The 27,149-nt window shown below is 39.6% G+C and overlaps 3 protein-coding genes across 3 annotated transcripts in view; 2 read left to right on the top strand and 1 right to left on the bottom strand.

Moving 5' to 3' along the window:
* The window catches only part of LOC131892306 (polypeptide N-acetylgalactosaminyltransferase 2-like), a gene marked incomplete at its 3' end in the record, with an annotated part of 43,674 nt that overhangs the window by 15,879 nt on the left and 646 nt on the right, over positions 1-27,149 (bottom strand). Inside the window, 3 exon segments of the mRNA XM_059242109.1 lie at positions 6,338-6,467; positions 11,069-11,284; positions 13,559-13,667. Coding sequence (XP_059098092.1) covers positions 6,338-6,467; positions 11,069-11,284; positions 13,559-13,667 — 455 coding nt within the window.
* LOC131892308 (uncharacterized) lies at positions 951-6,377 on the top strand. The gene is made up of 2 exons (XM_059242112.1): positions 951-1,938; positions 5,771-6,377. Exons 1-2 carry the CDS (start codon positions 1,066-1,068, stop codon positions 6,113-6,115), a joined length of 1,218 nt encoding a protein of 405 aa, XP_059098095.1. The 5' UTR covers positions 951-1,065; the 3' UTR covers positions 6,116-6,377.
* LOC131892304 (uncharacterized) lies at positions 13,881-25,671 on the top strand. The gene is made up of 8 exons (XM_059242107.1): positions 13,881-14,032; positions 19,584-20,025; positions 20,401-20,528; positions 20,768-20,920; positions 21,672-21,924; positions 22,851-23,089; positions 24,287-24,463; positions 24,559-25,671. The coding sequence occupies exons 1-8, from the start codon at positions 14,012-14,014 to the stop codon at positions 25,600-25,602; spliced, it is 2,457 nt and encodes an 818-aa protein (XP_059098090.1). The 5' UTR covers positions 13,881-14,011; the 3' UTR covers positions 25,603-25,671.

Below are 27,149 nucleotides of genomic sequence, written 5' to 3'. Positions count from 1 at the left end.
TTGCAGACAGCACAAGAAGCAATCTTTATGGAACATTTCTTCAGGCGTTTTCCTCCTTGATGTGTTTATCTAGCCAACGACGATGGTGAACTTTCTTTTTTTTAAAGGAAAACCACGCCCCTCAAAGACAAAAAAAAACTCCAAGCAAACTCTTGAAGAAGCATGTGATTTATGGCTGACATGAGTGTGTCCTCGTTTCTTCAAATTTGGTTATATTAAGCGTAACATTGGGAAAAGAATGGGGTAGATGTGCATTTTTGGGTCCATCCGTTATTTCGTGTCTTTGGCAGGGATCCAGTGTTCATGTATCAACATTGCCCTCTTGCAAAAAAGGCGATAGGTAGGTAGGTGCCTCAGCGATCAATTGGTATAACATTTCATAGGACGTTGAGCGGGCAAGCCTCAAGTGGTACATTATAAAAGAGAGGATCCCCACCCCTAGCCGAAACATTCCGTCGTTGACAGCATAGTCTTGTGCATTGATTGAGCATTGACAGCTATGGGCCAACTGCCAAAAGCATTGTATCATCCAAGTCTGTCTCGACTTTTGTATCGAAGTGGACAATTTCTCCCATTAACCAAGGAACATATAGGGCGCGTGCAATGGACGATTTATTACCTAACAGTCCTGGCATTGGCCCTGGCTTTGGTGGCAAAAAGGTCCGAGGTTAAAGATCCACAGGCTTTCAAATTGAATGGTGAGGCATTTCACGATAGTCACTCGCAAAAGTTATCAGACTCTTCAATTAACGCGAGGTTGGGAGAGGTCCCAAAGTTGCCCAAGGCATGGTCAGCTGACGTTATTTGGAGTCCGATTAACCATGGACATCTTATGCCGGGCCACATTACTATCNTAGATGTGCATTTTTGGGTCCATCCGTTATTTCGTGTCTTTGGCAGGGATCCAGTGTTCATGTATCAACATTGCCCTCTTGCAAAAAAGGCGATAGTCACTCGCAAAAGTTATCAGACTCTTCAATTAACGCGAGGCTGGGAGAGGTCCCAAAGTTGCCCAAGGCATGGTCAGCTGACGTTATTTGGAGTCCGATTAACCATGGACATCTTATGCCGGGCCACATTACTATCATGGACTCTTTGGTGAGGTTCAGATTTGAATTCCCTTCAAGTGGAACTTACAAGGAGCCACTGGAGCTTTGGCAGAGCTCTAACGATTGGAAAGGAAACCTTTTGTCTTTTGGATCCAATCAAACCCAAGTTTTCAACTGTCCCGTTGAGTGGGCGCAACCAACCCCAGCAATCATTCCAGATAAGGAGGGCATTGAGTTTGGTGGAATCAAACAGCTCCGTGACCCATGGACCCAACGTCTCAAGAAAATCAAGATGTGGAGAGCTAAAGGTTCGACCCAAGCTAAAAGTGGCAACTTGTTTGAGTTCTATGAAGACACTGGCTTACCCTTCCGATTTGATTTCGTGGAGGAGGATCACACATGGTGCTTGAGCCAGGTTTTCTCATCCATTCACTTTCGTAACTTCAAGGAGCTCTCCAATTTTGAAAGTGACTCATTGAAGGAGACCATTGTGGACAAGGTGGATAATCACATGATTCGCAAGATCAACAATGACATCCATCAAGAGTTTAGTCCCTACCTGGAATCTATTGGCACCAATGTCTTTCACCACGCCACTGGATTGGAGTTCATGAGTGAAGAAGAAACAATTGGCACAGTTGTTCCAGGATGGCCAGATCATCTCTATATGGAAGGAAGCTTCACAAGCAATGCGGGCAAATTTTTTCAAACCAAAGTCCATTATTCATGGACTGATAAGAGGATTTATACCCAATTGGACCATAATGATCTTGGCCATACCATTCTCCAGACATCAAACACCACCTACATCAGGTTTGGACCAAGGAAATGCTTTGTTCTTCATGGGCTTGGCTTACCCCTGCCCAATTGGTCAACCTCCACTTGCAAGGTAAGACCATTTTTTATTTTAATCCTGATTGTAAGGAGCTAGATGACGCTAATGCATTTACTGAAGGATTGCCTCACAATGCTAATTGAGATCACTGCTCGTTATGAGCACCTCTGTTACCCCTTTCTGCCCGGTGATAAAAATTGCTTTCAATGATGTCTCATCCTTGGTATAGTACCTATTAAAGCTCTCTAGTGCGGAAAAAAAGAATCTTTTTTTGCCCTTTTCTCCCAAGTTTGACACAATATTTTGTGGCCAACCAGATTCACTTTGCAACTTCAAAACTAGATTAGATCATATCCAAACCCAAGTGGACTTGAAAAATGATAATAGGTAATGTCCAATGATCAAAAAGTATCAATTTGGAAACAAGAATAAAAGCGTTGTATGCTCTGTTTTTGCCACTTTGCTATTGTGAAGGTGACATCTAGCTCGCTAAGACTCTCACACACCCAGGATGGTGAAGGATGAAACTCAAAGCTTGAAAAAAGTCTTCACATTTTAGTTACTTAAGCTTGCTGTTGTTCATTCATGTCTCGAAACGTGGGGATTGCCAAATAATTTGTTTTGTTAAGTACTGATTTCAACTAATCTTGGACACATCCAATTCAGACCAATTGTCCTTCCTATGTATCAGGAATGCATTTTCTATTTGAATCGTAGGGAATACGTAGGCCTTGTTGATCCGGTAGCATCTTTCAAGTCAGACTTGGACAATTTTTCAAAGTAGCATTCCAGATCAACCCTACATTCAAGGGCTAGCTCGGTCTACCAAATCAAATTCGTTGTTAGAACAAATATCATATAAAGTTTGAAAGGCAATAAACAGATGAATTATAAACTTTCATTTTAATAGTGCTGGGGATGACATTCCATGTAACGGTTAGAAAAGCCCGTGAATAAACAAAGCAAAAAAAAAGAATCCAAACATTATGCAAGCCGAAATTATGTGTTAAACTAAAACAGAATTATTATTCTTCATTCTTATATAACTGAAGATTACATACCCTGTAGCGGATAGGAAAAATGTCGATAGCCTAAGGCGAACCCAAGAAAGATTCTAATAGTACTTCACTTTCAAAAATGACTGTAATTGGCATTTTTAGGAGGGCAAGAATGGGGACAATAATGATGATATTCTAAAAAAGTTTGCGGCAAACGAATATTTCAATGCGCTACTCGAGAAAACCGCCCACTTTGCCAACTAGATATTTGAAATTAAGATGTGATAAGCTCTTCCGCAATTCCACGCATATATATATATTTCTAATTCTGTGCAATCACGAACGATAGTCCAAGTGCAGCTGTTTATGAGCTAGAGAGAGCTATAAAATTCATAAATTGTCGTCGCTCATCTTTGACGACTGGAGATTTAATTCCTTCATACACAATCGTCACGTCACGACTTTGATGATGTGGAAACTTGAAGTAAAGAAAACAGAAAACGCTGGCCTCGACTCGATCCCGAGCTTAGAGCTCTTAACGTGCGAAGAGAACGAGAGATATCTCGGTCAGAAGAAGCATGTTACACCGGGGAGGTCTTGTTTGCCCCTGGCCTTTATCTGGATTGTGGACAATCCAGGTGAGGACAATTAAACAATCATAAATATGATTGATATCCTCGGGTGAAACTTTAGGGTGCCTCTAAGAGCATTTCGTTCCGAGCAAGGCGCACTGATCGTAACACGTTTGCAGATTGACGGCTCAATTATTTGACATACGTAATAACTACAGTGTTTTACGAAGAATGCGTTGTCACAAGAAATCGAGGAATAAGAATCCTGTTAGGACTTAATATGCTATTGTCTGGCCTTTGAGACGTGCTTGGTTGTGATATAAAAGATGGTAAAAAAAAACAAAATTATATCTAACATGTTTGTTTCAACGTGATAAATTTCCGTTCGCTGCATCTTGGGTAATGAGAATAACTCATAAACCAAGAAATGGAATCAAGCCGAAAATATTTCATTACGGCAATCCAAGTGTCATGTCAAAATGAAAATAAAAGCTTCGACATCCTGATTGGTTTTCAAAATATTGCCATCACTAGTGGTGGGGCGAGTTCGGCAAAAGTCAGACTAGTACGAGTCCTCTGATTTCTTTAGACTTTTTGCTGGACTCGAGTCTTCTACTAGAGTCTGGTCAAGCAAAACGACTCGTCTTGCGAAATCTAACGCGAAAAAAAACCAATATTTTTTTCTGACGAGTCTTGTAAAAGGCTCGCCCCAGCACTAGCCGTCACACTTTAGTTGGTCAAGCTTTAAAAGCTGATGAAGCTAAGCGCTGAATTACAAATTGACGCAAGTGCCAATTGGCAACATTATTTTTGTTTTAAGATGTTCTAGAAAATGTGCTTTACTAGAGCAGAAACTGAGGAATTATAAATTTGAATAAAACAAAGTGAAAAAGTAAACTTGAAATTTGGTCGCAATGTACTGATTCATTATCAAGGTTTCTTTTTTGAAAAACCTGTGACGCTAAAAGCGGAGCTCTGAAAAGAAGCAATAAACGAATCACTACAGTAATGTCCTGTCATTTATATTCAATGTTTATGTTTTCCAATTTGTGCCGTATTTATAGGACGTAACGGATGTGATTGTTTTGTTAGGTAGATGAAGAAATGTGAACCATGTTTTTTCAAATGAACAAAACCGATTGAGTTACTTGATTGAGCCTAGTTGAGTTGTGAATATTCATCCAAATGGGATCAGGAATTATTTATCCTGCAGTTCGTCTGATTTATGGCTTTCTGGCGATAAAGGCACTTGTTTTCGCGCTTGTTTTCATGTTTAGCTTGAATCTCCTTTTTAACGTGACCTAACAAACGACGACGGATTATAGTATTATCAAACATATATTGTTGGCTTGTTTGTAAACTTTTCATGCAATCCGACAATGGTAAAACCCTAACCTTTGACCGCGCAAGGTATTTAGGACAAGTTTCAAATCAACAAAGATAACCTCCTCATTTTCAATGTGGAATGTTATTGAGGGGGCTAACCTGTTCGATAATCATCAACTGATTTGGTATTCACGGATTCAAATACTGATTTTAGTTTTCTTTCCTCACCCGAAAAGCTTTCAATCTTGCTTCGCTTGAATCAATAGCAGCCTCGTCAAGTCATCATTCATCAAAGTGGCAGAAATTCCCACAAAGGTGCCCTTGATGAGAAATCATTTCAAACACTAGGCAGAGAGTAGCAAAAAAAACCTGTAAGATCGCTTTTTCCCTCGTTGGTCTGCTGTTGTCAAAGCATACTTTAAAAGGTTTGTTATGTAGTCCCAAGTCTAATATTCTTGCAAGGAAGTGCTCCATATACATTGCACTTTAAAATGTATTAATATTGGTACAATCCTAAGCATAGCTTTAAGGTCAGAAAATGCTACTATTTTTTTCACCTTTTTCTGGTTTTTGTTCTTACTAACCTCATTGCATCAAAAGTTAAAAGTAACCTCCTGAAAGATGTCATGATGTCATCATACTTTTCGCCCTTTCTTCTTCCTTAGCCCTCTAACGTTGTACGAAATATGGTTTACGATCTGCACTTCAGAGGGCGCTTTGTGGGTCAGCCTCCACCAAACATAAGGCTGATTGGGCAGATTCCTTTTTTTTTATTATAATGCGTTTGTGGTGTTTTTGGCAAATGTTTTTTTTAAATGTTGAATTAATGACCTAGGTTACACAATGTACGGACAAGAAATCGCTTTCATGGCATGTCACGAATAGTTTATTAAGCAATCTACCGTGCCTCTTCCCGTTTTGTTTGGGCTGTCTGACGTAGCAAATAGGGACCCTTATACTTCTCCATGCATTTCTATTCCTCTTTTTCAGGTCCGAGCTCGGTTCCAAAACGTGTACATGGCCGTGTGCTCGTTCGCTCCGGGTCGAGACCTTCACTATTGGTACATGCCCACGCCCCATTCTGACATTGGATACCTGCCTATCCAATTTCTCGAATCTCGAGCGCCTTTCCGCGAAGGCGCTTCATTGGCCGTGGCAGATTACACCCAAGCCAGGATTCTGAAGGATTTCAGCCCAGAAACCCTTTTCCAGATTCCTTTGGACTGTCTGCAAGAGGACTTGATTGAGGGCACTGAGGACGTTTTCGACGTGCTCACCAAGGATCATGCTGATTACATGATGCGTGGTCATCACTCGAGCCGACACGAGGATTAAGAGGATTGACCTACCGCAACATGAAGCCAGCCGCATTTATCGCGACGCCCGAGCTTTTTTGTGTATGTTCAATTTTGGTGCTCCCCGTCGAACAGTCAGTATTGGCTTAAGCTCATGTCGTTCAGCTCCATTTGCTGAACTGTTCAAAGTCCAAATATTCAAACAAATCTATTGCTAACTTAAGTAAATATCCTATTCGAATCAATAAATCTGAATACCTACCCCGCAAGTACGTGGACACGGGTTCTATTTCGTACGAGAATAGATTGATGTTGTTGATAACGGGGCTGGCCAAACGTTTGGGATTGGCTTTGACGCGGAACAGCAAAGGCTCTAACCAGCCTGGTTCGCACTGAAATGTTAAAAAGGATATCTGAATCAAACTCCTGTGATCAAAATGGCGCTTCTTTGCCTTGATTGGGGAAAAGGTTAAGAAATTATGATTGGTTTTGAACCGGAAGGTCAGACCGTTAGCTTAAAGGACCCCATTTAGGGCTCTGATCTTGAACGAAATGGGGGCTTTTCTTTGACGGTGGAAACACGGTTCCTTCAAATTGACCTTTGGTCTTTGTGACATTTTATATTATCGAGTTGGAAGCCCTAGCTGAGGTCCTGAGGCTAAAAAGTTGACATTTCGGTTCGAAACTCATCACTCTAAGAATTATGATGCCAAGTTATACGAAGTCGTTCATCTTTGAAAAATTATTGTGAGCTCGTCATGCTTTTTTGTCAAAAGCAAAAAATTTTGAAAAGACATTGGTAATCTTTTGTCCTGTGCTGGGTTCATATCCATTTTTTGGCTAAAATCATGCCTTTGGCGCGACAAAAAGCTGAAAATTGCATTAAGAATACTGCAATTTTTTATTCTGAAAGTTGCTCTTTGCTCAAAAAAGGTATAGCATATCCTTAATACACACTTAACGATACAAGTGGCGGAAAATGATTTTTGAAATCCAGATCATCAAATAAGCTAGTTTTACAGTCGGTTTAAATCTTATGAGGATATAGCACGCGGTTACATAGCTATAACATGTTCAGTTTGAGTTAGATTATCTTCAAAAGCATTGATGGCCAGTTGGCAATGATTCATTAACATATATTCATTGTTAGATCAAATATCATACAAACTAAACTTTCAGTAATAATTGTAAAATTATCTTGAAAGTTATTCAGAAGGTAGCAATTGGAGAGTGATCCCAAGTTACAAGCAAAATTAACTCCGATATTCCCTTTTCCACGGTCATATTTACAAGTTAGATGCCCTTCTTAGGGTACTAACTTGAGACCTGCAGATACGTTTGAAGAAGTTTAGCTCGCTTACTACGGATATGATCTCTTCAAACTCTGAGGACTCTGAATTATATCCATTCATACAAAGGTGTCCAAAGATGTTTAACTAGGGAACATCGCAGGAATGAGAGAGATCTCACATTGAGAGAGATTAAAAAGTTGGGACTGTACAGTGTTCAGAGAAGGTACGAAAGGTATCTGATACTGTAGGTTTTCCAAAGCATTCATGACCTTTGTCCCAATCCAGGATTTAGGGTCAATTCTACTGACCGTAGAGGCTTAATGTGCGTTTCGAGAGCACCTTCAAGCCCCTCGAGAATCCCAGCTGCCATAAGCGTATTGAATTTTTCAACTTTCTAACGAGGTTATATCGAGCGAAATAGGAGTCTTAGAATGATATTTGTTAAGAAAAAGTTGTAGGGATACCTCAATCCAAGCTTTCTATATTTTTGACAATCCTGTGTATTATACTCGATATTAGTCCTGTTTCAGATACAGATCATGAAATGAGCATCCAAGCTTTTAGGAATTTAACCAGCAATATGCTATTTCTGGGTGACAAACATCGCTATTTTTCATCATTGTTTTTTGCCACATTTTACCATTTTCTGCCAACAAGGCGGGTATTCTCAATTTGCACTTGGGTCTTAAAATATTACTTCAACCACAAGCCATATTTCCAATGCTGTTGACAAAAAAAAGTGGTATTGTTGATTCAAACTTCAGTGCTGACTTGGAAAGTTGATATTCTTGAATCAAAGCGCAACTTGCAAGTGCATACTCAGACTGTCCATGTTCCTAGTCACTCCAAAGTCTGCTGCAAAGTACAATCTCCCAAAACTAATTGGATTAATTGGTCTTGAAATTTAGGAAGCGCGTTACAAGATACTCAAACATGGACAAAAGATGGACAAAGCATCAGGATTCCACTAAAAACGTATTGCGCAACTCAAATTGACATACCAGAGGGTACCCTGCTCAAAACAGATTGACTATACAGTATTTCAAGCTGACGTTTGCCCCTCAAATTGGCCATCTTGTCTGAAAATGACAATTTTTTGATGTTTTTTTGTCACACTGCACACACCAAGTTCAGCTTCTCCAAGTATAACCTGAAAATGTTTGAAAATACAGCTTCAAGATTAATCTTCATCAAGACCAACATTGGCACTTGAGACCGCACTTCATGCTCTGAATCATGTAGCATTTGAGGATCCCGGTCTTGGCAGTAAAAATGGCATAAATTCCTTCCAGCACCAATTTGGTATCACTGATCCGTCTAGCCTCCGACAAAATATGTTGTTTTCACGTCGAACAGAAATGGCACAAGTTTGACGGTCTGGATGTGCGAAAGAGCTGTACCGAGGCATTGGGAAGAAAACCGATTAGTGCAACTTTCTTCACTTTCTTGGCGACATTCTGTTCGAAAAACAATTTCTATCGGAGTCTACTGATCACCAAAAGCTTGTCTAACAAGCAAGCCAAGCAAGCCAGACCTTCAAGTTTCAGAACGCATGGGTAATAGCTTCGTGGCTGTCTAAGATGTTAAGGTATGGTTTCTTAATCCAGAGGGCGTGATCATCAATCCGCTAATGATGAACTCTGCTCGTACATCAAACCCCTATTTAACCATCTTCAAAATCGAACTGATCATCCTTGTTTGGTTGAACAAAGTCTCGTCATTTCAAATGCGCAATTGTTCTCTGGGGAAAGTATGATCTGTTATGCATGTGAAATAAAGAAAAAGCAATGAGATATCTAGTTTGGCTCCCTGATTTTGGGCTTTGATCTTGTATCCCGTGGATGAAAAGCATAGATAGACTTCACCACATACGCGCACGGTGAGCAATATAAAGTTTCAATAAGAAGCCGTATGAATTGAAGGAAATTCAAAGAAAAATGTCGCGCGGCACCCTGATATTTGAGATTTAGAAAATTTTGATTTTTGGTAATCTTAGGTCAATATCTGAATACTCTCGGTCTGTGTATGGTGCGGTTACTGATGGGGACCAAACTAGTAATCACGGGAGGTTTCCACCAGGGCTAGCAATTTACATTTGCAATGGCCTATGGCATTACAGTTGAAATCTCGGAAACCCGTTCGTCACCCTCAAAAAGTAACCCTGATTTTTCTTTCGTCGAATCAGGGTTGCGTTTTTGCTCAAACCTAAGCTTTCACGTTGCGATGGAATTGCTAGGTGCTTTCACTTTCCACATTTTCTGGCAACCTTGAAATTGATCCGGATGAACATGGACCGGATGGATGAACATGGACCGGATGAACATGGACCGGATGAACATGGACCGGATGAACATGGACCGGATGAACATGGACTGGATGAACATGGACCAGATGAACATGGACCAGATGAACATGGACCGGATGAACATGGACCGGATGAACATGGACCGGATGAACATGGACCGGATGAACATGGACAGGATGAACATGGACCCGTGACCCCGGATGGACCCGCAACCCGGATGACTTGTGATATCCCGGTGCTGAACATGTTGCTCATACTCATGCAAATGTATTCTAGTCATCTATATATAAACCGTACAAGTCAAACACAAGTAGGTTATCCGTTCCATCCAACTTCTTTACTTTTGCTCCCTGGCAAGACGTCAGTTGTTTGTTTTTATTGTGGTTTTCAATTGCTTCATATCCCCCGTCATCTTATTTCGCACAAATTACTCCAATGGCCTACTTCTCAATTGTTGTAACTTTCGCACAAGAGAGAAAGACATTAATTATACTTTGATCATACTTTTACTTGGGGATAGACACTGTTTATCAAATCAATTCATTGAGTAACCTCAACTCATGCAGATACCGGGTGCCAACGTAAACATGAGTGTCGCATGTTAATCAAATAGGTTTAATTGGCTAATATCACCTTGGGATTTACAATTAGAATGATAGAAAGTTGAACGAGGGCAGGAACTACAGCCTAACAAGAGTCTATCAACTGGACTTGTTTACCTGGTTGGCCGTTACATCTCATAAGGGGTGCACGATCTTAAAAGAAAAATTTTCAATTGCTTATCAAAACAATTGTGCTTCAATCTTAAGCCTCCTAAGCTGTCTCTAGAGAGCCTTAAGAATGATTGCATTCTCAATGTTTTAAACACTCAGTTTTTCAAGCCTCAGTCTCGGTTTGAACCCGTGCTCCTTATAGAAAGAGAGTAAAAAAGACCTTTGGGCTACCGTGACTCCAAAATCTAACTTGTCATTACTTTGAAACATTAAGTTCTCCAGCATTTTGTACGATTCATGTTCATGTTCAAAACGTACAAAATTGAAAGTACTTGTTCCTTCATTAGCATCCGGTTCCATTTATCTAGTAATGCGCTGCCATGTTGTAAATGTAATAATTGGTAATTTAAAAAATCCGACATTTGATCAATCACGATGATTCCAACATTTGTCTCGGTACGTAGGTAGCCAATTGTAAAAAGGGCAGAAATTGTTCTCAATAATTGTTTGCATAACTTGGGGATTGTTTATCTCAACTGTCGCCGTGAAGTGACCTATTGCAAGACGATGACAGTGTTTGCTTCATATAAGGTTATTCTTACAAAGCAAGGAAGCCACTACTTATCTCGATAAATAATCGCCCATTCTGCCCAAGTAATTACTTAATTGAAACATCAACTCACCTCACAATGACTGTCCAAAAACACAAGGACCTCGCCTGTGGCTGCCTTGGTCCCAATGATCCTGGAGCGAATCAGTCCTTCACGTTTGTCGTTCCGCAAAACCCGAACCTTGGCGATTGCAGAGAGTTCACTGCCAACGGTGGAATCGTCGTTGTTATCATCAATGAGGATGATCTCTTCCAAAAGATCAGCGGGAGATTGCTCAATCACACTCACCTTCAAACAAGGGAAATGTCAATTTTGAAGTCAGAATCCCCGATAACGTGAAGCCGTTTCGAGAAAATATTTATTGGGTCAATCGGATTTATGGCTTGTCAAGAAGCTTTACAAGAGAATAAATCGCTTTTTCTGATGGAGCCCAAAAGAAGGAAAAGGCAAAAAATCCGGGGAGGATATTGACTATTGATATCAAAGTGGGGAAAAAGTTTTGAATGATATGCTTGATTGTCTGGTTGAGAAAGAAAGCGGACACGAGATTGGAGTCAAATCGCGTTTTTCGCGTTTGTACCGCGTTTTTGAATTATCTTGTAAAGTACATTTTCTAACCCTTAAAGTGGCCCAAAAATAAGGACATCATCTTTAGGTTCTTGAAAGTCTTACATGATTATGTTTGGAGATCTCTCGTATTGGGAGAGACTAGAAAGGTAGGGATTGTTCAATATTTAGAAAAGGTTTGAAAGGTACCTGAGTCTGCACGTCTTCAAAAGCATTCATGAGTTTTGTCCCAACCCCGGATTTAGGGTCAATCATAGTGACCGTAAAGGCTTGCTTAATGTGCGTTTTGAGAGCACCTTCAATTTCTCTGAAATCCAGGTTAGTTATAACAATGAAGTCCGACTCTCTTCTTTCTCGGGCTCCTTCATTGTTTAATTTACTTCCCTCTAATTTTCGTAGGGAATACGCAGGCCTTGTTGATCCGGTTGCATCTTTTAAGTCAGAATTGGACAATTTTTCAAAGTAGCATTCCAGATCAACCCTACATTCAAGGGCTAGCTCGGTCTACCAAATCAAATTCGTTGTTAGACCAAATATCATATAAAGATTGACAGGTAATAAATAGACGAATTATAACCTTTCATTTAAATATTACTGGGGATTACATTCCCTGTAGCGGCTAGAAAAGCCCGTGAAAAACCAAACCAAAAAAAAAATCTCTTTTGAAATCTAGCATGGGGGCAATTTGGAGTTTTCTTAATCTTTTAAGAGGCTTAATGTGCTTTTTGAGAGCCTAGTTTGACCAATCTTCCTTCTTGGTCGCCGTCATTGTTTGATTTGCTTTCTACTGATATTTGCAAGCAATATTAAAGTGTTTTTAACTGGTGGCGTCTTTCAAGTCAGACTTGAAGCAGTTTTTAATTAGCAATCTACATCAATCCTACACTTAAGGGCTAGTCAGACCCGCCAGCTTTAATTCGTTGGTGGATCGGATATTATACATATGGAAACCTAAATAACACATGCAAATCTTTCATCTTTAAGTGCTGGGGATCCCATTCCCAGCAGCGTAGCGGTAAGGATGTCCGTAATTTTTATTTAATGTGACATTTTTATTTGCTTCTTTTTGTACTAGCGCCACCAGCCGGATTCAATAAACAATAATGCCCTTAAAAGCATGACTCTTTGCTTGTAGGTTTGTTTAGTCATGAAGTCTATCATGATTGGAGATTACTCTCTTATTGAAGCCTCGCTAGATGTCGTTTCAGCGTTGTCTTACATCCTATTCGGGTGCTTGAACGTGAAAGTAAAATTGATTACACCCGACTAGGAGGTAACGTAATGCTGTAACGCCTTCTAGCGAGATTTTGTAGAGCCTTCCTTTCTAGGCCTAAAGACCGCCAAAGTGTAGCGTTTGATACTTTCATTGAGAAAGATAGGCGAGTAGAATAGAATCAAAGGCCTTGTTTATAGAAAAAACTAACGTCTGCCCCATCGGTCTCGAAATATTCGATTTTTTCCTTTCGCCTCAATGAATTCCAAACTTATATGTAAAATATGAAATATATTTGATTGTAGCTCATTGCTGAAAACTGAAAACTAGAAAATAGTTTTCTACAGCCAAAAAGGTAAACAGTCGCCCTCTCATGGCTAGAAATATGCCTCCCATTTGAGCCATGATTTCTTTATACCTGAATCATTTTTATCTATGATGCTTCAACATGTAATCAACACTGGTAAATTTTAAGTCTTTAACAGTGGTTAAAATATATTTAGATACAGGTCATGTGACGTAACTTAACAAAGACATACATATTGCTCAATTCACCTTTAAGATCGGATTCCAAAGTACAGTTTTTAACAATGCCACCATTACAAAGTACTGATTTAAACGGATGATTCAGAGCAATACTTGGCATTACGTTCAGTACCTCTACATGATACTCCATGAATCATGGGTATCACCCTGTCTTGACATATTTGAACAACCCTGTATGCATTATGAGACAAATCAGCGAATATGGACCACCACCACCAGGAACATCAATCCCTTACCACGGTCCTTAAGAGCGTTGAACGGGGTTCATCTCGGTAAGTGATGATGACTGTCGCTCTTGGGAGGGGTCCAAGACGCTTCCAATCCTTGAGTCCACATTCATTAGGCCTGAAAGTACCACGTATGTCAATGGGGGAGAGAGTCCGATTTACGAAAATGACATGAAGGTGACAAGATTTCAATTTTTGGGGGGTCAACTTATCGATTCAAAAAGGTGCAGAGATGCTGTGAGCATATTTGTTTAATCTCCATAAGGTGAGAGGAGAGAGAGATAACAATGTCGTATGTATGCCTGGAGAACGATAATGTTGAATTCGAAATTGGCACACCGTTTCAGTCACGCAAGACACTATCTCTAAACTGTTTGAAGGCTTTTATGTGCGAGAAGTTTCTGCCTGTGAGATCAAAGTGCTTCAAGGGTTTGAGGTGACACAACGAATTCGAACTTTATCATGGACTTACCGGAAGAAAAGGTAAGTTAGAGAATTATGAGCTTCAACAGGTGGCCAATTAAATGCTTAAAAGAAACCTGACTTAACAGAACTTGAACCTGTTACAGGTTCAGAACGAAACTTTATCCCTGATGCTAGTGTCTATCTAGTAATAACCCCTGTACATGTGATGAGTAAGAACAAAAACCGCTTAATCGAAAGGAAGAGCCCACTGAATAAGGTTGTTCCGATACCCAAGACCGACGAAATTGGCGTTTTTATGAGATGAATAATAAAAAGCACAAACAACTATTTTGGCATATCCTGATTTACCCTAGAAATAGGAAAGCATGCTTTCATAAGCACCTAAAATTTCATCCAAAATCAAATAGAAGCCCTCGATCAGGGTTCCCATTCGAGATGTTCAGAGTGTTTGAAATAAACGCGGAAAACTCAAGTCACTTGATGGTTTTTATACCTGATTTGAAGGACTCTAGTAATTATGCCTTTATTGGTGGCTGCAGTATGTTCCTAACAAAAATCCTCATGAAACAGACTCAGGCGTCAATTGTGAATATAAAGACCCCACGCTTATTTTTTTTTTTTTTTTACCAAAACTGACCTTTCTTAACCGTGATTCATTTACTAGTCGAATTTAATTCAGAAATACTGCATTCCGGTATTTGGGACTCATTTCCAAAACTTATTGGCAACGCAAATTGCCACCGGCTGTCAAAGACCAAATCTCATAATAAGCAGATTTGATCAGATCAAATGCTCAAAGGAAGATCCAATATGACAACACAGCATTTTTATCATATTGGCCAAAGGTTTTATTCTAAAGCCTAATGTATGTACGGAACTAGTTGATAAAGCGCCCCAAAGCTGCATCCTCTAAATTTCAAACGCAATAGTTGGACCAAAACTTTTATCAAATCTCGATTTTGGTTCTTGAGGTGGCTCAAAAGTCAGATTGGAGAATGGGTCTTAAACGTCAAGCTCATCTCTAGTGCTAGAATTAGAGCCACACATTCCTGTAAGATGGGCACATAAATGAAACTGAACATAAAATGGAAAAATACCACGCAACCTCAATTATCGAGCTGACCATACATTTGTATCAATCCCACGTCTGAACTGAACTATAACTCTCTCCGAAAAAAAAATCTTCATCAACCTGTGGATCCAGATCATGTTTTTACAACATATTCAAACCCTTTAAGGAATTCAACGACAAGTGTTTTGGTATGATTCAAAACTGGTCTAATCAACAATAAAGAGTTCTGCTCACGTAAATCCCACTTGCTTGACTCCATGTCTGTGATCAAAATCGAATAACCATCTAAATCGCTCAAAGAGGGAAAATCTGAGGTGAAATCAATGTAAAACCAAACTAAGTCAACATTAGGTTAGTGACACCAAATGGAAGCTCAAGGTTTTCGCCAGGTAAAGGTATTCTACCGTGGTCGGTGGTCACCAAACCACTCAGAGTTCCATTCAAGTTACGTCTCCAAGAAGTATGGGAATTCCCGGTGCACTTGAGGCACTGCACTTCATTCTCCTGAGTAACAAGGTACGCTTTTGACTCGGTTCCTTGAATCATGTGATGTAGAGAAAAAACGGCGAAAAAAATCAAATATAGAGCCCCGATTTTGAGTCATCTTTTCTGTAAGGAAAAAATGAAGACAATACTCACACCTTGTGTTATGAGCTGTCCCAGGTTTTCAGCCGAACAGAAAGTAACTCATTTTTCACGTAATGATTGAAAAAATGTTTTAAAGAAATGTAATGTGAGGTTGGCTAAGTGTCCAATGGAAAAGAAAATCCATTTGGACAATGTAGAAAGGCTTACAATTTTGTTTCCAAAGAGAATTCTAAGCTTTACAATAAAAGAATTGGAGTCATTTATTTCACTCTATATTTACTAAACGTTAAAAAATAGTATAAACGTTTTTTCAGCTTTAGGCAAAAGTGAGGGTAACGGTAACGCGTTACTTGTTCTAAAAAGTATTGGTAATGGTAACACGTTACTTCTTTTCGGTAACGGTTCAAGCCCTGCTAATGTAAAATGCGAGTCTCTCAAAGTGTTTTATCGTTTTAGTTCACAATGTTGTGCAAGCCGTTTCTTTTTTCTACAAGATAGCAGTTCATCTAAACTGCAAAGGCAACAAGCTCTATCCTTCATTCATAGTTTACAGATAGCGCGCCTCCATTATTTTTTTGCATCTCAATTTTGTGCTCGAACCAAGAAAAAAAAGATAATGATACCATCCCTACATATTCACAATCCTTGAGTACTTAGGCATCCACAGAGAAGTGTTCCGCCACAATCAGGCTTACCCTAATGTAAATCAGTTTAGAAGCCAGAATCGGGCCAATTTGAAGCCAGATGAGTCTATTGTCACAAAATTCCTTTGTTCCAGTGAGGGAGTACCGTGAGTACCACGTGGTTTCGCGAACGCATATTTTGAAATGCGACTGGGTAAATGTAATGCTGTCGCAATTCAAAATGTGCGTTCACGAAACCACGTGGTTCTCTCTCGTTTCGGAGGCCAGTCACCCCCAGCGGCCATGTTTTCGGCATGAATTCCTCTTTAAAAAGATATGTTATTTTACCCTAGTTTTGAATAAGTGGAGTTTAGAGCAGTACCTGCACATCAAAACGATCAGTTGGAATCAAAAACTCTTTGACTCCTTGACAGCGACAATACTTTTAGCATACGTTGTCCCCAGTTGGGCAAGTTTAACTATCAAAAGTTCAAATCTTAATAATGAGGTTTGTGTTTAAGACGTAGCCTCATACCATTAAAGTTTAAGGAGGGCATTTTGGAGTATGTTTGCTGAGTAAAGTTTATAAAAAGTGCAAAGTCAAATTTGGCACCCTGGTTTTTGGTCTTGATGTCTCATTTAATCATGGTTTAAGAACGAAGAGAGAAAAACACCAGAACTAATGCACAGTGGGTTCAAACGAAATATTCATTTATCAGCTAAGCTCAGTTCTAATTGCAGGCTTTAAATTGTACTGAACCATGTTTGCTTGATTTCAAATTGGTGTTTGCAAAAAATGGTGACATTCTAATACATATCGAATTTCATCTTTGGATAATCCAGTAGATCGGATATAACATTGCCAACATTTCTGGCCCATTCAATCTAGCTCATTGTCGATTTTGGTGGATGATTTGATTTTCTTCTCATCCTCACTGTTTGCTTGACTTATGCCAGATTCGTTAAACTTGGTCAGCGGGACGTCAATTTGGCAATTGTGCAACCAATCCCACAGGTGGCAGCCTGTCTAATTCAGGGTCCCTCAATTGACCCTGATCTCCCAATCACATGCTAAATCTCGACCGTAGGTCCGTCATATTAGCTCCTTCATCTGTTTTGAGGAATTATTCGTATCTAAATGGATGTCGTTTCGACGACTCTTTCGGGAATCGTCCTAGCGGCCCTGATGCACCTATGACGAGAATGACGTAAGATCGCTCATTCTAGGGTGACTAATACCTGTAACAATGTTAGGTGATTAGCTAGAAATATCTAAATTTATAATAGATGATAAATAATTCGTCGAATTACCTTCCTCTCACCTGTAATCCCTTCTAAGTAAGCAAAGAGTATCCTGGGCAACAAATTCAAGTTAAATGAGATAGTGCAATCACTCTGAAGATCGATGGGGAACCCTGAGTGTTGATATTTAGTCCTCGAAAAACAGTGAAGTTTCGTTGAGGGATCGAATAAGGTAAGAATTAAAACCCTCTTCCTGCCGTATTTATTTGCTTAGTAGTGTATTTCATACACGCTTTACAGACCTCGATTTAAATGCATGGTATTCACAATCTTTGTTGACCGGCAATTACATGATCGACTTTAGTTCTTGTTTGTGGGACATTTTCCTGTTTAATTAGTTGTTGATTTAAGACATAGCAGGATGTTTCAGATTTGTTGAATTTGTGTTCTTGTAACGAATGACAATTGATTGAAACGTCGCTGCAAATTAAAAGTCCAAATATTTCTTTTCTTTTTTTTTGGTGTAAGGAGCGCTTCAAGGAAGCATGCTAGCTCCGTTTGTTTTCCTTTTTCAAAATGTGTCAGGGGGGCGAAAACGATTTTGAAAATGTGCTTACTTTATTTTCTGCAAATTAGATAGCGGTACTACGCTGTTACGAAAATGATCCACTATTAATGCGCCTTATACTGAATGTCTAAAATATGGCACGGATAGGGAGACGATAGCGTAGATTTGAAAGAAAAGATCCCTTCACATATCACGTCAATCTGATCTGATTCATGATTTCGACCTAAAATCAACATATTTTGAGATTTAGCTGAGCCCAAACATGTTTTAGACATCAATCATAAATTTGACAAACTTAAAGATGAAGAAAGAACAAATAAAAGTACGAAGTTGAAATGGCCAAGAAATTGAACTTGATATACGTATCAATGCAGGCGATTGTCTCATACTGTGGGTATGAAAAACGACCGTTACACTATTTTTACATTTTTCTGAGATTGCCTCAGGTGATTAGCTGTAAACCAACTAAATTTTACCTCATACTTGTATTTTTAACAAGTTCAAATCAAAGCATGTCCTTTGGATAAATGCTGACCTAATTTATACTAACACAAAGCGTAGCTGAAATGAAACACCTTTGAGATGTGTTGGTTGAAACACGGTTGATGTGTGTTTTAATTCTTCATATCGTCAACATATCTAATAATAGTCCTACTTTGGTGCGAATATAACTTATAGCACTTGGAGCCCATCTTTGAATGAAAACAAAAGGTGAGCTTGGAAAAGAAAGTGATCAAGGAAGGTAGAATCAGGCTCATGGTGAAAAGCCCTGAGTAATCAGATAACCTTCCTCTGAGCCTGTTATCATCTTAAAAGACTTCAAGTGGGATCAGTCGTATTTGTTTACTCATGAAATATGATTCCAGAAAAAAAGATACCCAAATCTTATCTCGACGATATCACTAAATGCATGCATGATGTAGTTAGAACTAGAATAGATCAAGACTTATTCCACGTGTTTTGTGCAGATTATCAAGAATTAGACTTGTCATTACTTTGCCCATAAAAATGGCGCTTCACACACCTTTGACTCCCTAAAAGACGAATATTTTACTCATAATGCTAGTACGACTTGAATCGAAATTTAAGCCTAGCATGTCGTAAAACCAATTTTAATACCTTCTACGGCCATGAAGCGAGCTTAAAATTCATAGAGCTTGCTTAGCTCCACTCAGTTTTCCCTCTTAGTTACAAAAGCCTCCTTTATCTAGAGACAAAATCCAAAGCTAGAACCTGACCTACTGAATTTTGACTACGTATTCTTTGGCCACATGGAACGATTAACATTCATGACTATAGATCACCAAATGTTAGGCTGTACTCTCAAGCTTTCGAATGCATCTTTCAACACCCACAATATAAAAATGTCACAATACAGTCTTAAAGGAACGTTAGACGGAGATAGGATTGAAAATGAATGACGCTGACTTACAGTTGTGCAATCAAATTAGCGGATAGTTCAGAATGCAACAGAAATGACCACTAAACAAACATTGATCGTAATTTCTTACTTAGGAAAGAGAGTCGCCTCCTTCTGAGCATATCAACAATCCAGAGGGTCCTTCAGTGCAACAACTCTTCGGTCTGTCCAGGCTCAATTTCAATGGCTCGCCGCTTTTGGGGCCTTGGGTCGGTCAATACAATGCCAACACGCGACAACCATCATTAGAAGACATCAGCTTGCGATTGCGTATCTCCAAAGAGCAAGAACAACGCCAACAACTCTTCCACCTCTTCAACTTCCATCAACAACAGCTTCAGCTACAACAACGCCAGCAGCTACACCTTCAGCAACAACAGCAACAACTCCAACCTCAAAATTTGAAAGTAAACCTCAAATCTAGTCCCATCAAGGCCAACAAGGCTGTCCATGCCAAGGCTCCAAGCCAACCGAGACGGACTGTCGCGGATCCCTACGAGCATCAGAGACAGAATGCAAATTTCACTAGTCCCAAAGGTAATTTCAGCCTCTGTACTGTAACACACACCGGAATTTCTGATTCCGCTATTGGGTTTTGAATCAGAGATTCTAAGAGATTTACTCACAAAAATGCATTGGCCTTCAAGGTCAGGCGGACTCCTCTAGAGAAATTTGGTGATTGACCTTTTTGTGGGGAAATGTTGATTCTTTTACGAAATGCTACTTTTGAAATCAAGGCCAAGCCCTAGAATTGGGAATTGAAACCAATTTTTACAGAAGAAAAATCAGGGATTATTCATTTTATTGCACACTGATCGACTTAAAAAAGAATAATACTCTTGGAACGCAAACAACCGGGATTTTTGCCGACAAGTGATTGTACATTCTAAGATAATGCCATGACTATTTCAGTTAAAACTGTCATGGATTTGCCCAACTCCTCGGACGTGTTAAAGATCGGCCTTCCTGAATCCAGTCGGAGCCATCTCTTCAGACATGCATCCGAAATCACAAGGGAAACCAAAGGTGGTTACCTACAGGTAAGGCATAACTTTCTTTTTTTTGCGAAGGAGAAATGTATTCAAGATCATTTGCCTCTATCAGAAAAAGTACAGAAATAGTAGAAGTAGAACCTTTTCTTTTCTGGGAAACATTTAAAAAGATTAACATTTCATTAGCGTTAGGTGCATGGATTTGATTTTTGGTCATGAACTTTCTTTCGATTTCATCTTGATTGTTGAAGATGCTGTTTGACGAATCCGGTCGGTTTTATTCTTAGGGTCGCTTATACATTCCCGAGACAAATCGCCCTGCGTACATGAGACTTAGTCTGGTCCCAGCAGACGTTGCTGTGGACATGAATCCCTTTCACTTACATCCCAATCTACTTCACATTAACATGAGGACAAACAAGAAGAAGCGAAACATTCAGGTGAGCTTACACGTAGGACGTCTGTGCCCACCTTGTGCAAGAAGAACAACTGACCACCCATAATGAAAGAGGTTTGGTGATTAACTTTTTCCGACATGCTTCTCAGCACACTTTTAGGGCTTGCCCCATTTCTGCAAAATGCATGAAAATTTTACTTAATTTGAACTAGCTTTCAAGTTATGAAATAGTTTTCAAAGATTTGTTCTTGAGTCTGAAGTTTGATCATTAAAGCCAATAATGAAATAAAACCTATTATTATTTTGCATTTCTGACCTCTAGATTACCCTCTAAGTATCTTTCAATCATTTTGCATAGATTGTTTGAATGTAAACTTTTATTAAACTATTCTATTAAACTTCTATTAAACGTCTATTCAAACCTAATTTTCTTGTCACAAAATTTACCCACATTATTACTTTAAAGCTGGCAAATCTCGCCTTCTAGTAAAGGGGTCGACTTTCATGGCCATTTGATGTCCAAGTTTGAATGCCGCATTGATCTCATTGTCACATTCTATGTGTTTTTGTGCTCAATGTCTACGTCTATCTGCTGAAAATTTGCATCCCAATTAAAAGATGACGACGCCAAGTCCACATGAGCACCTTGAGAAAACATTGCCATCAGACAAATTTGATAACTTCGATCCGTATTTGCCCACTAACTTGGGGTGCCCATCTCCTTTGAATGACTCTAAGTTTGCATAGCGAAACTCGTGAGAAGCAATGTTGATCTTCAAATTATGTTTGGTTAGGTGGGAGAGCTGCCGGATGACGTGGACTGGTGTTTTATCTTCAAAATCGAACATGGCGACGTGTTGCGGATTTGCCCGCCCCAAAATCCCAAGTGCAAGAAACCGCGCTTTCACTTGAATCCCCACAACGAGGCGGTCTCCGACACCCCAGAGAGTCTGAATCTGGAAGACGCCTTCCGACGCAGCGCCAAGGCGAGCCTCCAGAGGTCGATCCTCAACACGACCTCTGGAGGCTCAGACCCTTTAAACCTCGGTAAGCCAAGATCAAGCGAATATCCATTTGCCGCGTTGAATAGATGAAGTTTGAAGAACAAAAAATCTTACTTGTTTGCAAAGCAATGTTTGATGCCGAAGAAGTAGTTTTTTTTTTTTAAGTTCGTTCACTGTCCAAAGTACATTGCGCCATTAGAATTCCTTCATGGTTAAGGAGGACTAGATGTAGAGTGAAGCTAGGTCATGAGTGTATTTATTTTGTAAGTCCCTCATTATAGCAAAGATTTGTTTAAAGCCCCAGATTTCCATCAATCTAGGTATATGGCTAAGAAATATGGTTAGAGTTGATATCTTGTCTGGTGGAATCAACAAATAATCCCTGTTTTTAAGATTTCTGCAAAAGTGAAAGGCAAACAAGAAACGTTCGTGGGATAAAATGTCCCCAAAAGGAAGTCATATCTTATTCAAACAAGTCTTCACAATTATAATCATACAACTTCCATGACAAAGATGCCTCAGCATTTGAAATAATTCTTTTTTTTTTTATCCATATCTGAGAATACAAAATTGATGGACCCTGTTTACATCTAGTAGCAATAGAATTGTTAAAAAGGCGGACCCGTCTGGAAACCCAACCCTTTACTCGAAAATGATTAAATCAGTAAAAGTACGTTCTTACGCATGTATGTACTTTTTAAGTGTTAGTACACATATAATTGCAAAAATTGTCGTCAGAAATAGTTTGGTAGATTATTTACAAAGTGTTTCATTTTTGTTTTTAAACATGATCTGGTCCTCTCTTACTTCAATTTTTTTATGCATTGAAACTTTTGCTATAGAAGCGAATTATGCACATTTCAAAAGCAATCTCATTCATCTTTTGGCTTGTGTATCAATGTAAATTTGCGACGGATTTGTACAGAAAGGAATGAATTACATTACCCATTTCTTTCGCAAACAACACAGGCCGACTCATCTTGCCCAGAGAGCACATCACCACAAGAGTGGCCTCTGTGAAGGACAATTACATTGAGATGGGAAATACAGGCCTCATGCTTAACATCATCACTCCCCTACAAAAGTTCTCCAAGGGTGGAACCAATCTCTCCGAAGTGATCCGTCAACGGTATGAGGATCTCTATCAACGTCCCATTTCCACTCAAAGCCTCTCTGGCGTTGAGGACTTTTATGTTAAAAAGAAAGAGGTAAGCAAGCATCCCTGTTCATAGGGCTTGTCAAGCGAACGCGTTCGTTAACAACTGACGTTATTCCATGGAGGAAAATCAAAGACTACATGCCCAGGCACACTGCACTGTGCATGCATTGAATTTGGACATTTATATCATTTTACCTGCTTGTTTAAGCAAATATCATTGTGGCATTGAGCCAATTGGATATTGCTTTCACCGAATTACGCCAAACATGTTCACTTTATTGGGTTTTGTAACACAGCTCACTCACGATCACTTGATTATAGAAAATTCAATGGGCGGACAGCGCGAGTTGATTGTGATGTTTGTCTTAGTTCTCCCTCCCCAGAGTGCCCAAAATCAGGATACCGGACACAATTTTTCCTTGAATTTCCTTCACTTGACAAGCCCTATAGCATCCCGTGTCTATTGAGGTTGCGTACATGTTCAGGGTGACCAGTGAGTCAACACGGAAAAAGTCTAAACTGGGAGTTAAAAAGATGAATTACCAATTCAAAATGAGAGGGAGCCCATAAACATGATTGAATTAAATGGGGTGGCATTGATGTATTTCGTACCTTTTCAAATACCAAGGGAGGTAATTAAGACGACAAATGCCGTTTTGAAGAAAAGCAAGGCACATTGTCCATGCATTAATTTTAAGAAGAAAAAAATCGCCAAGACCATTTTTTGTTCTAAAAACATGTTAAGCAAATTTGAAAAAGGTCCTGAATATTTGGAATTTTACAAAAAAAACCAGAAAACTCAAAATCCTTTATCATGCAAGAATTGGCTGAATTCTGTTTTTGTCAGTTCTAGGTTTTTTTCTCTAGTTTGAGTCACCCTCTACATTTTTTACATCTTGTTAATCTCGCAACCCCATGCCAAAGAGAAAATATCTGGAGTAATTTGAACAATCAAGAGTAGATATTGATTTTTTTATAGAAGGCATTCATTTTTGTCATCTCTTATGGATCAATAGCCGATAGCTCTTACATATTTGGCATCAAATTAGGTCGAGACCAAACCAAAATGAACAGGTTTTCCTGTTTTACCCTAAGCGGATGCTAAAGTCTTGAAAAAACACCAAGGCTATCTCAAACAGGAAAATCCGTTCAAAGAATCGTAAAGCCATTGTGAGCAGACTCTTGTGGGTAAACACAATGATGATGACTGGAATGGTTGGCATTGTCTTTTTTTTTTCACTTTCAGGATCGAATTAAACTGCAACAGGTCCGACTTCTAATTGAATTGTTCTCTGTGGATGATTTCCAATTCATCACATCTGCCTTTTCGGAAGTGATCACCAATTCCAAGTCCAAAGAATGCGGACCTCTTCAACTCCATGACGTCAACCCTGCCATTAGCTGCTGTGAATGTGAAACTAAGGTACGAGAAATGCGTCAAGTCCTTTCCTACTGCAAAACACCCATTGCGATAATCATAATTTTTATGATCGACTTGCGAATGATCTCTATTTTCAGGTATTCATGCTGTCCTTTTTCAAGTTGGTTTCGGGTGCCCGTGCCAATTTCATCCTCTACGACCCCATCAGACACACCGTGTGCTACGACGGGTATGATAATCTCTTCAAACGGATCGAGCAGCCTCCTGCCAAGGATTGCCAGGTGTTCAACCAATGTGTGGTCACCTGCAAGGTCCCAAAGCAGGACCAAGGCGTTATCGAAGCCATTAAAAAGGCCGGCCTTCAGCTCCGCTTGACGGCCTTTCGTCCTTCGGACCGGAAAATGAGCAATACCAGTTTCGAGTTCAAGTACCTCAAGCACGGCCATTACGAAGAGGGTGAAGAGCCGATCTTGGATACCTGCAAGGGCGTCTGCAAGCATTTCGACCAGCACAAAGAGGTCTCCAAAGAATTGCCGATCGCCAAACCTGGCGTCATTCGTCGGCACCCTACCAATCAACTCGTGCCAGAGGAGGTCCTCAACAAGAGCAACGAATCCAGAGGTGATGATGAGGAGGAGGACCCCAATGGAAGTCCAATCAATGACTCCTACCCCTCCATGTGTTCCATCCCTACAATTCTGCAACAACACACCACCCAAGAGATGATTGAGAGGGGCGGGATTTTCAAGCCGCAACTCCCCAAAAAGCGACCCTATTTGCCGCCCAATTTGCATGCGGATACACCTAGCTTGGTTCATGTCAACGGAATCATGGACATGAAGGTGAACCAGGAGGATATCATGATGGCTTCGACCTCCAAGAAGATGAAGATGATGAGCGCTAGTCCTGAGTCGCCCATCACCATCAAGGAAGAGAACGACGCAGATGACGAGGACTATGACGCACCCACCAGGGCTAGTGCAGCGGAAGACCCGCCCAAATTCTCTCCCATGCGGTTTTCAGAGGCCACATTGCTGGCCCTTCCCCGAGAGGAGCGCGTGGAATCGGCCTTGCCGTCTTTGGCAAAAACTGTTTTGCTGGAGCAGCGTCGAAACGGTTGCGAGAACCGACTCGTGCCGCGATCCCTTGCAAAAAAATCGATAGATGATAATAAGCAGTAGGGTGCTTTTTAAAGGTGTTGTTCTTTGTTACTATTGGTAAAGAAATAAAATGACTGTGAAATCAACGCACCTTTGCGCACACTGTAGCCAATTACTCAATCCATCTTGGGAATATTCTGGGGAATATATTATTTCTTGTTATATCTGGTTCTACCTATATGGGCTGAAAACTCACAACAAAAGATATTGGAAAGTTGCTTTCAAAAACCAATTTGATAGAAATCAGGAGCACCCCTACTTGCTTAGAACTAGAATACCATTGGAATATGTGTTATCTATGTAGCCACTCCTTAGACAAAATGCGAAGCGAATACATGGACCCGTTTTCATTAGTTTCAACTCCAAAATGCCCATATTATATTGAGACTTTCAATTCCTAGACATTAACATTGATTTTCAAAATCACAAAAGTGAAAGATTGTTTTCTTGCATAATGTTCAATTAGCTCAAAGCTGAATATGTATTTTCGACCTCTTGAAAGTACATCCAATTAAGCTATCATTGAAAACCTTATTGAAATGTATGGGTATGTATGAGAAAAGAACCATTAAGTCCATTATAACTGGAGATGGTAAAGATATGTATTGTACAGTACGTTTTATGTCCTATAACAGGTTTACTTGCATATAAGGCCCTGGCTTTTGGTAATTCGCTACTTTGATTATCAGGACACATGCCCAATGAAGTGAAGGTACATTTTCAATGGAATTTAGGAATTTTGCGTAAATGAATCAAATGCATATTGTTCCGGTTATTCGCCATTTGCCCGTTTTGTTGCTTTCAAAACCGCACTTCCCATCCCATAATAACTGCGCTAGTTTGTCAAAAAANTAACTGGAGATGGTAAAGATATGTATTGTACAGTACGTTTTATGTCCTATAACAGGTTTACTTGCATATAAGGCCCTGGCTTTTGGTAATTCGCTACTTTGATTATCAGGACACATGCCCTATGAAGTGAAGGTACATTTACTACTTATGATTCAGTGACGATTAAATACATAATATCCCAATTTCCGTTCAGGTCCTTAGGAATGAGGAGCGTGCTCTTTACTTCCATGACAAAGATGAAAAACATATGTATTTGATTATACGGTTTAAGGCCTGGAAGTTCTAAATCTGATCGATAACTCCAAAGATCCGTGCGTCAACCTGCATTGGGGGTATTGCTTTTTTAAGCGAGCTCCTTTTTTAAATGAATGCACAAATGAATAATACATTTGACACTTTTGGTACCAATATTTACCTACCGATCCCATTTTTACTCTAGTCTTAAAAGTCCTTATTTGTTAGACATTTGGAGCCATGTTTAGACTCTCAAGTTATATTGCCATGTAAGGCAGTTCTTTAAAGATTTGGTCACATTTCCGGCCGTGCAAAACTATGAGTTCTTTGCTTATTGTATTTTTCAACTTTTATTCCTGATTGTTGTTATCGATGAAGTCTCTATTTCTAGGTGATGTTTTTTGCGCCCTGATTGAAATCTCATTTCATTAAAAAATGACCATAAAGAACTACATAAATGCAATTACTTTAGCATCTACGGT

This window comes from Tigriopus californicus, chromosome 12 (assembly GCF_007210705.1).
Source record: "Tigriopus californicus strain San Diego chromosome 12, Tcal_SD_v2.1, whole genome shotgun sequence".
NCBI lineage: Eukaryota > Metazoa > Arthropoda > Copepoda > Harpacticoida > Harpacticidae > Tigriopus > Tigriopus californicus.
Note: the sequence above shows the minus strand (reverse complement) of the source record. Positions and strands in the feature narration are given on the sequence as shown.

Excerpts from the sequence above, each read along its gene's own strand:
- LOC131892308 (XM_059242112.1), top strand. The coding sequence starts at position 1,066 with ATGCCGGGCCACATTACTATCATGGACTCTTTGGTGAGGTTCAGATTT. Across the intron at positions 1,939-5,770 it reads GGTCAACCTCCACTTGCAAG|GTCCGAGCTCGGTTCCAAAA; the intron begins GTAAGACCATTT and ends CCTCTTTTTCAG.
- LOC131892304 (XM_059242107.1), top strand. The coding sequence starts at position 14,012 with ATGGACTTACCGGAAGAAAAG. Across the intron at positions 14,033-19,583 it reads TGGACTTACCGGAAGAAAAG|GAAAGAGAGTCGCCTCCTTC; the intron begins GTAAGTTAGAGA and ends TTTCTTACTTAG. Across the intron at positions 23,090-24,286 it reads TTTATGTTAAAAAGAAAGAG|GATCGAATTAAACTGCAACA; the intron begins GTAAGCAAGCAT and ends TTTCACTTTCAG.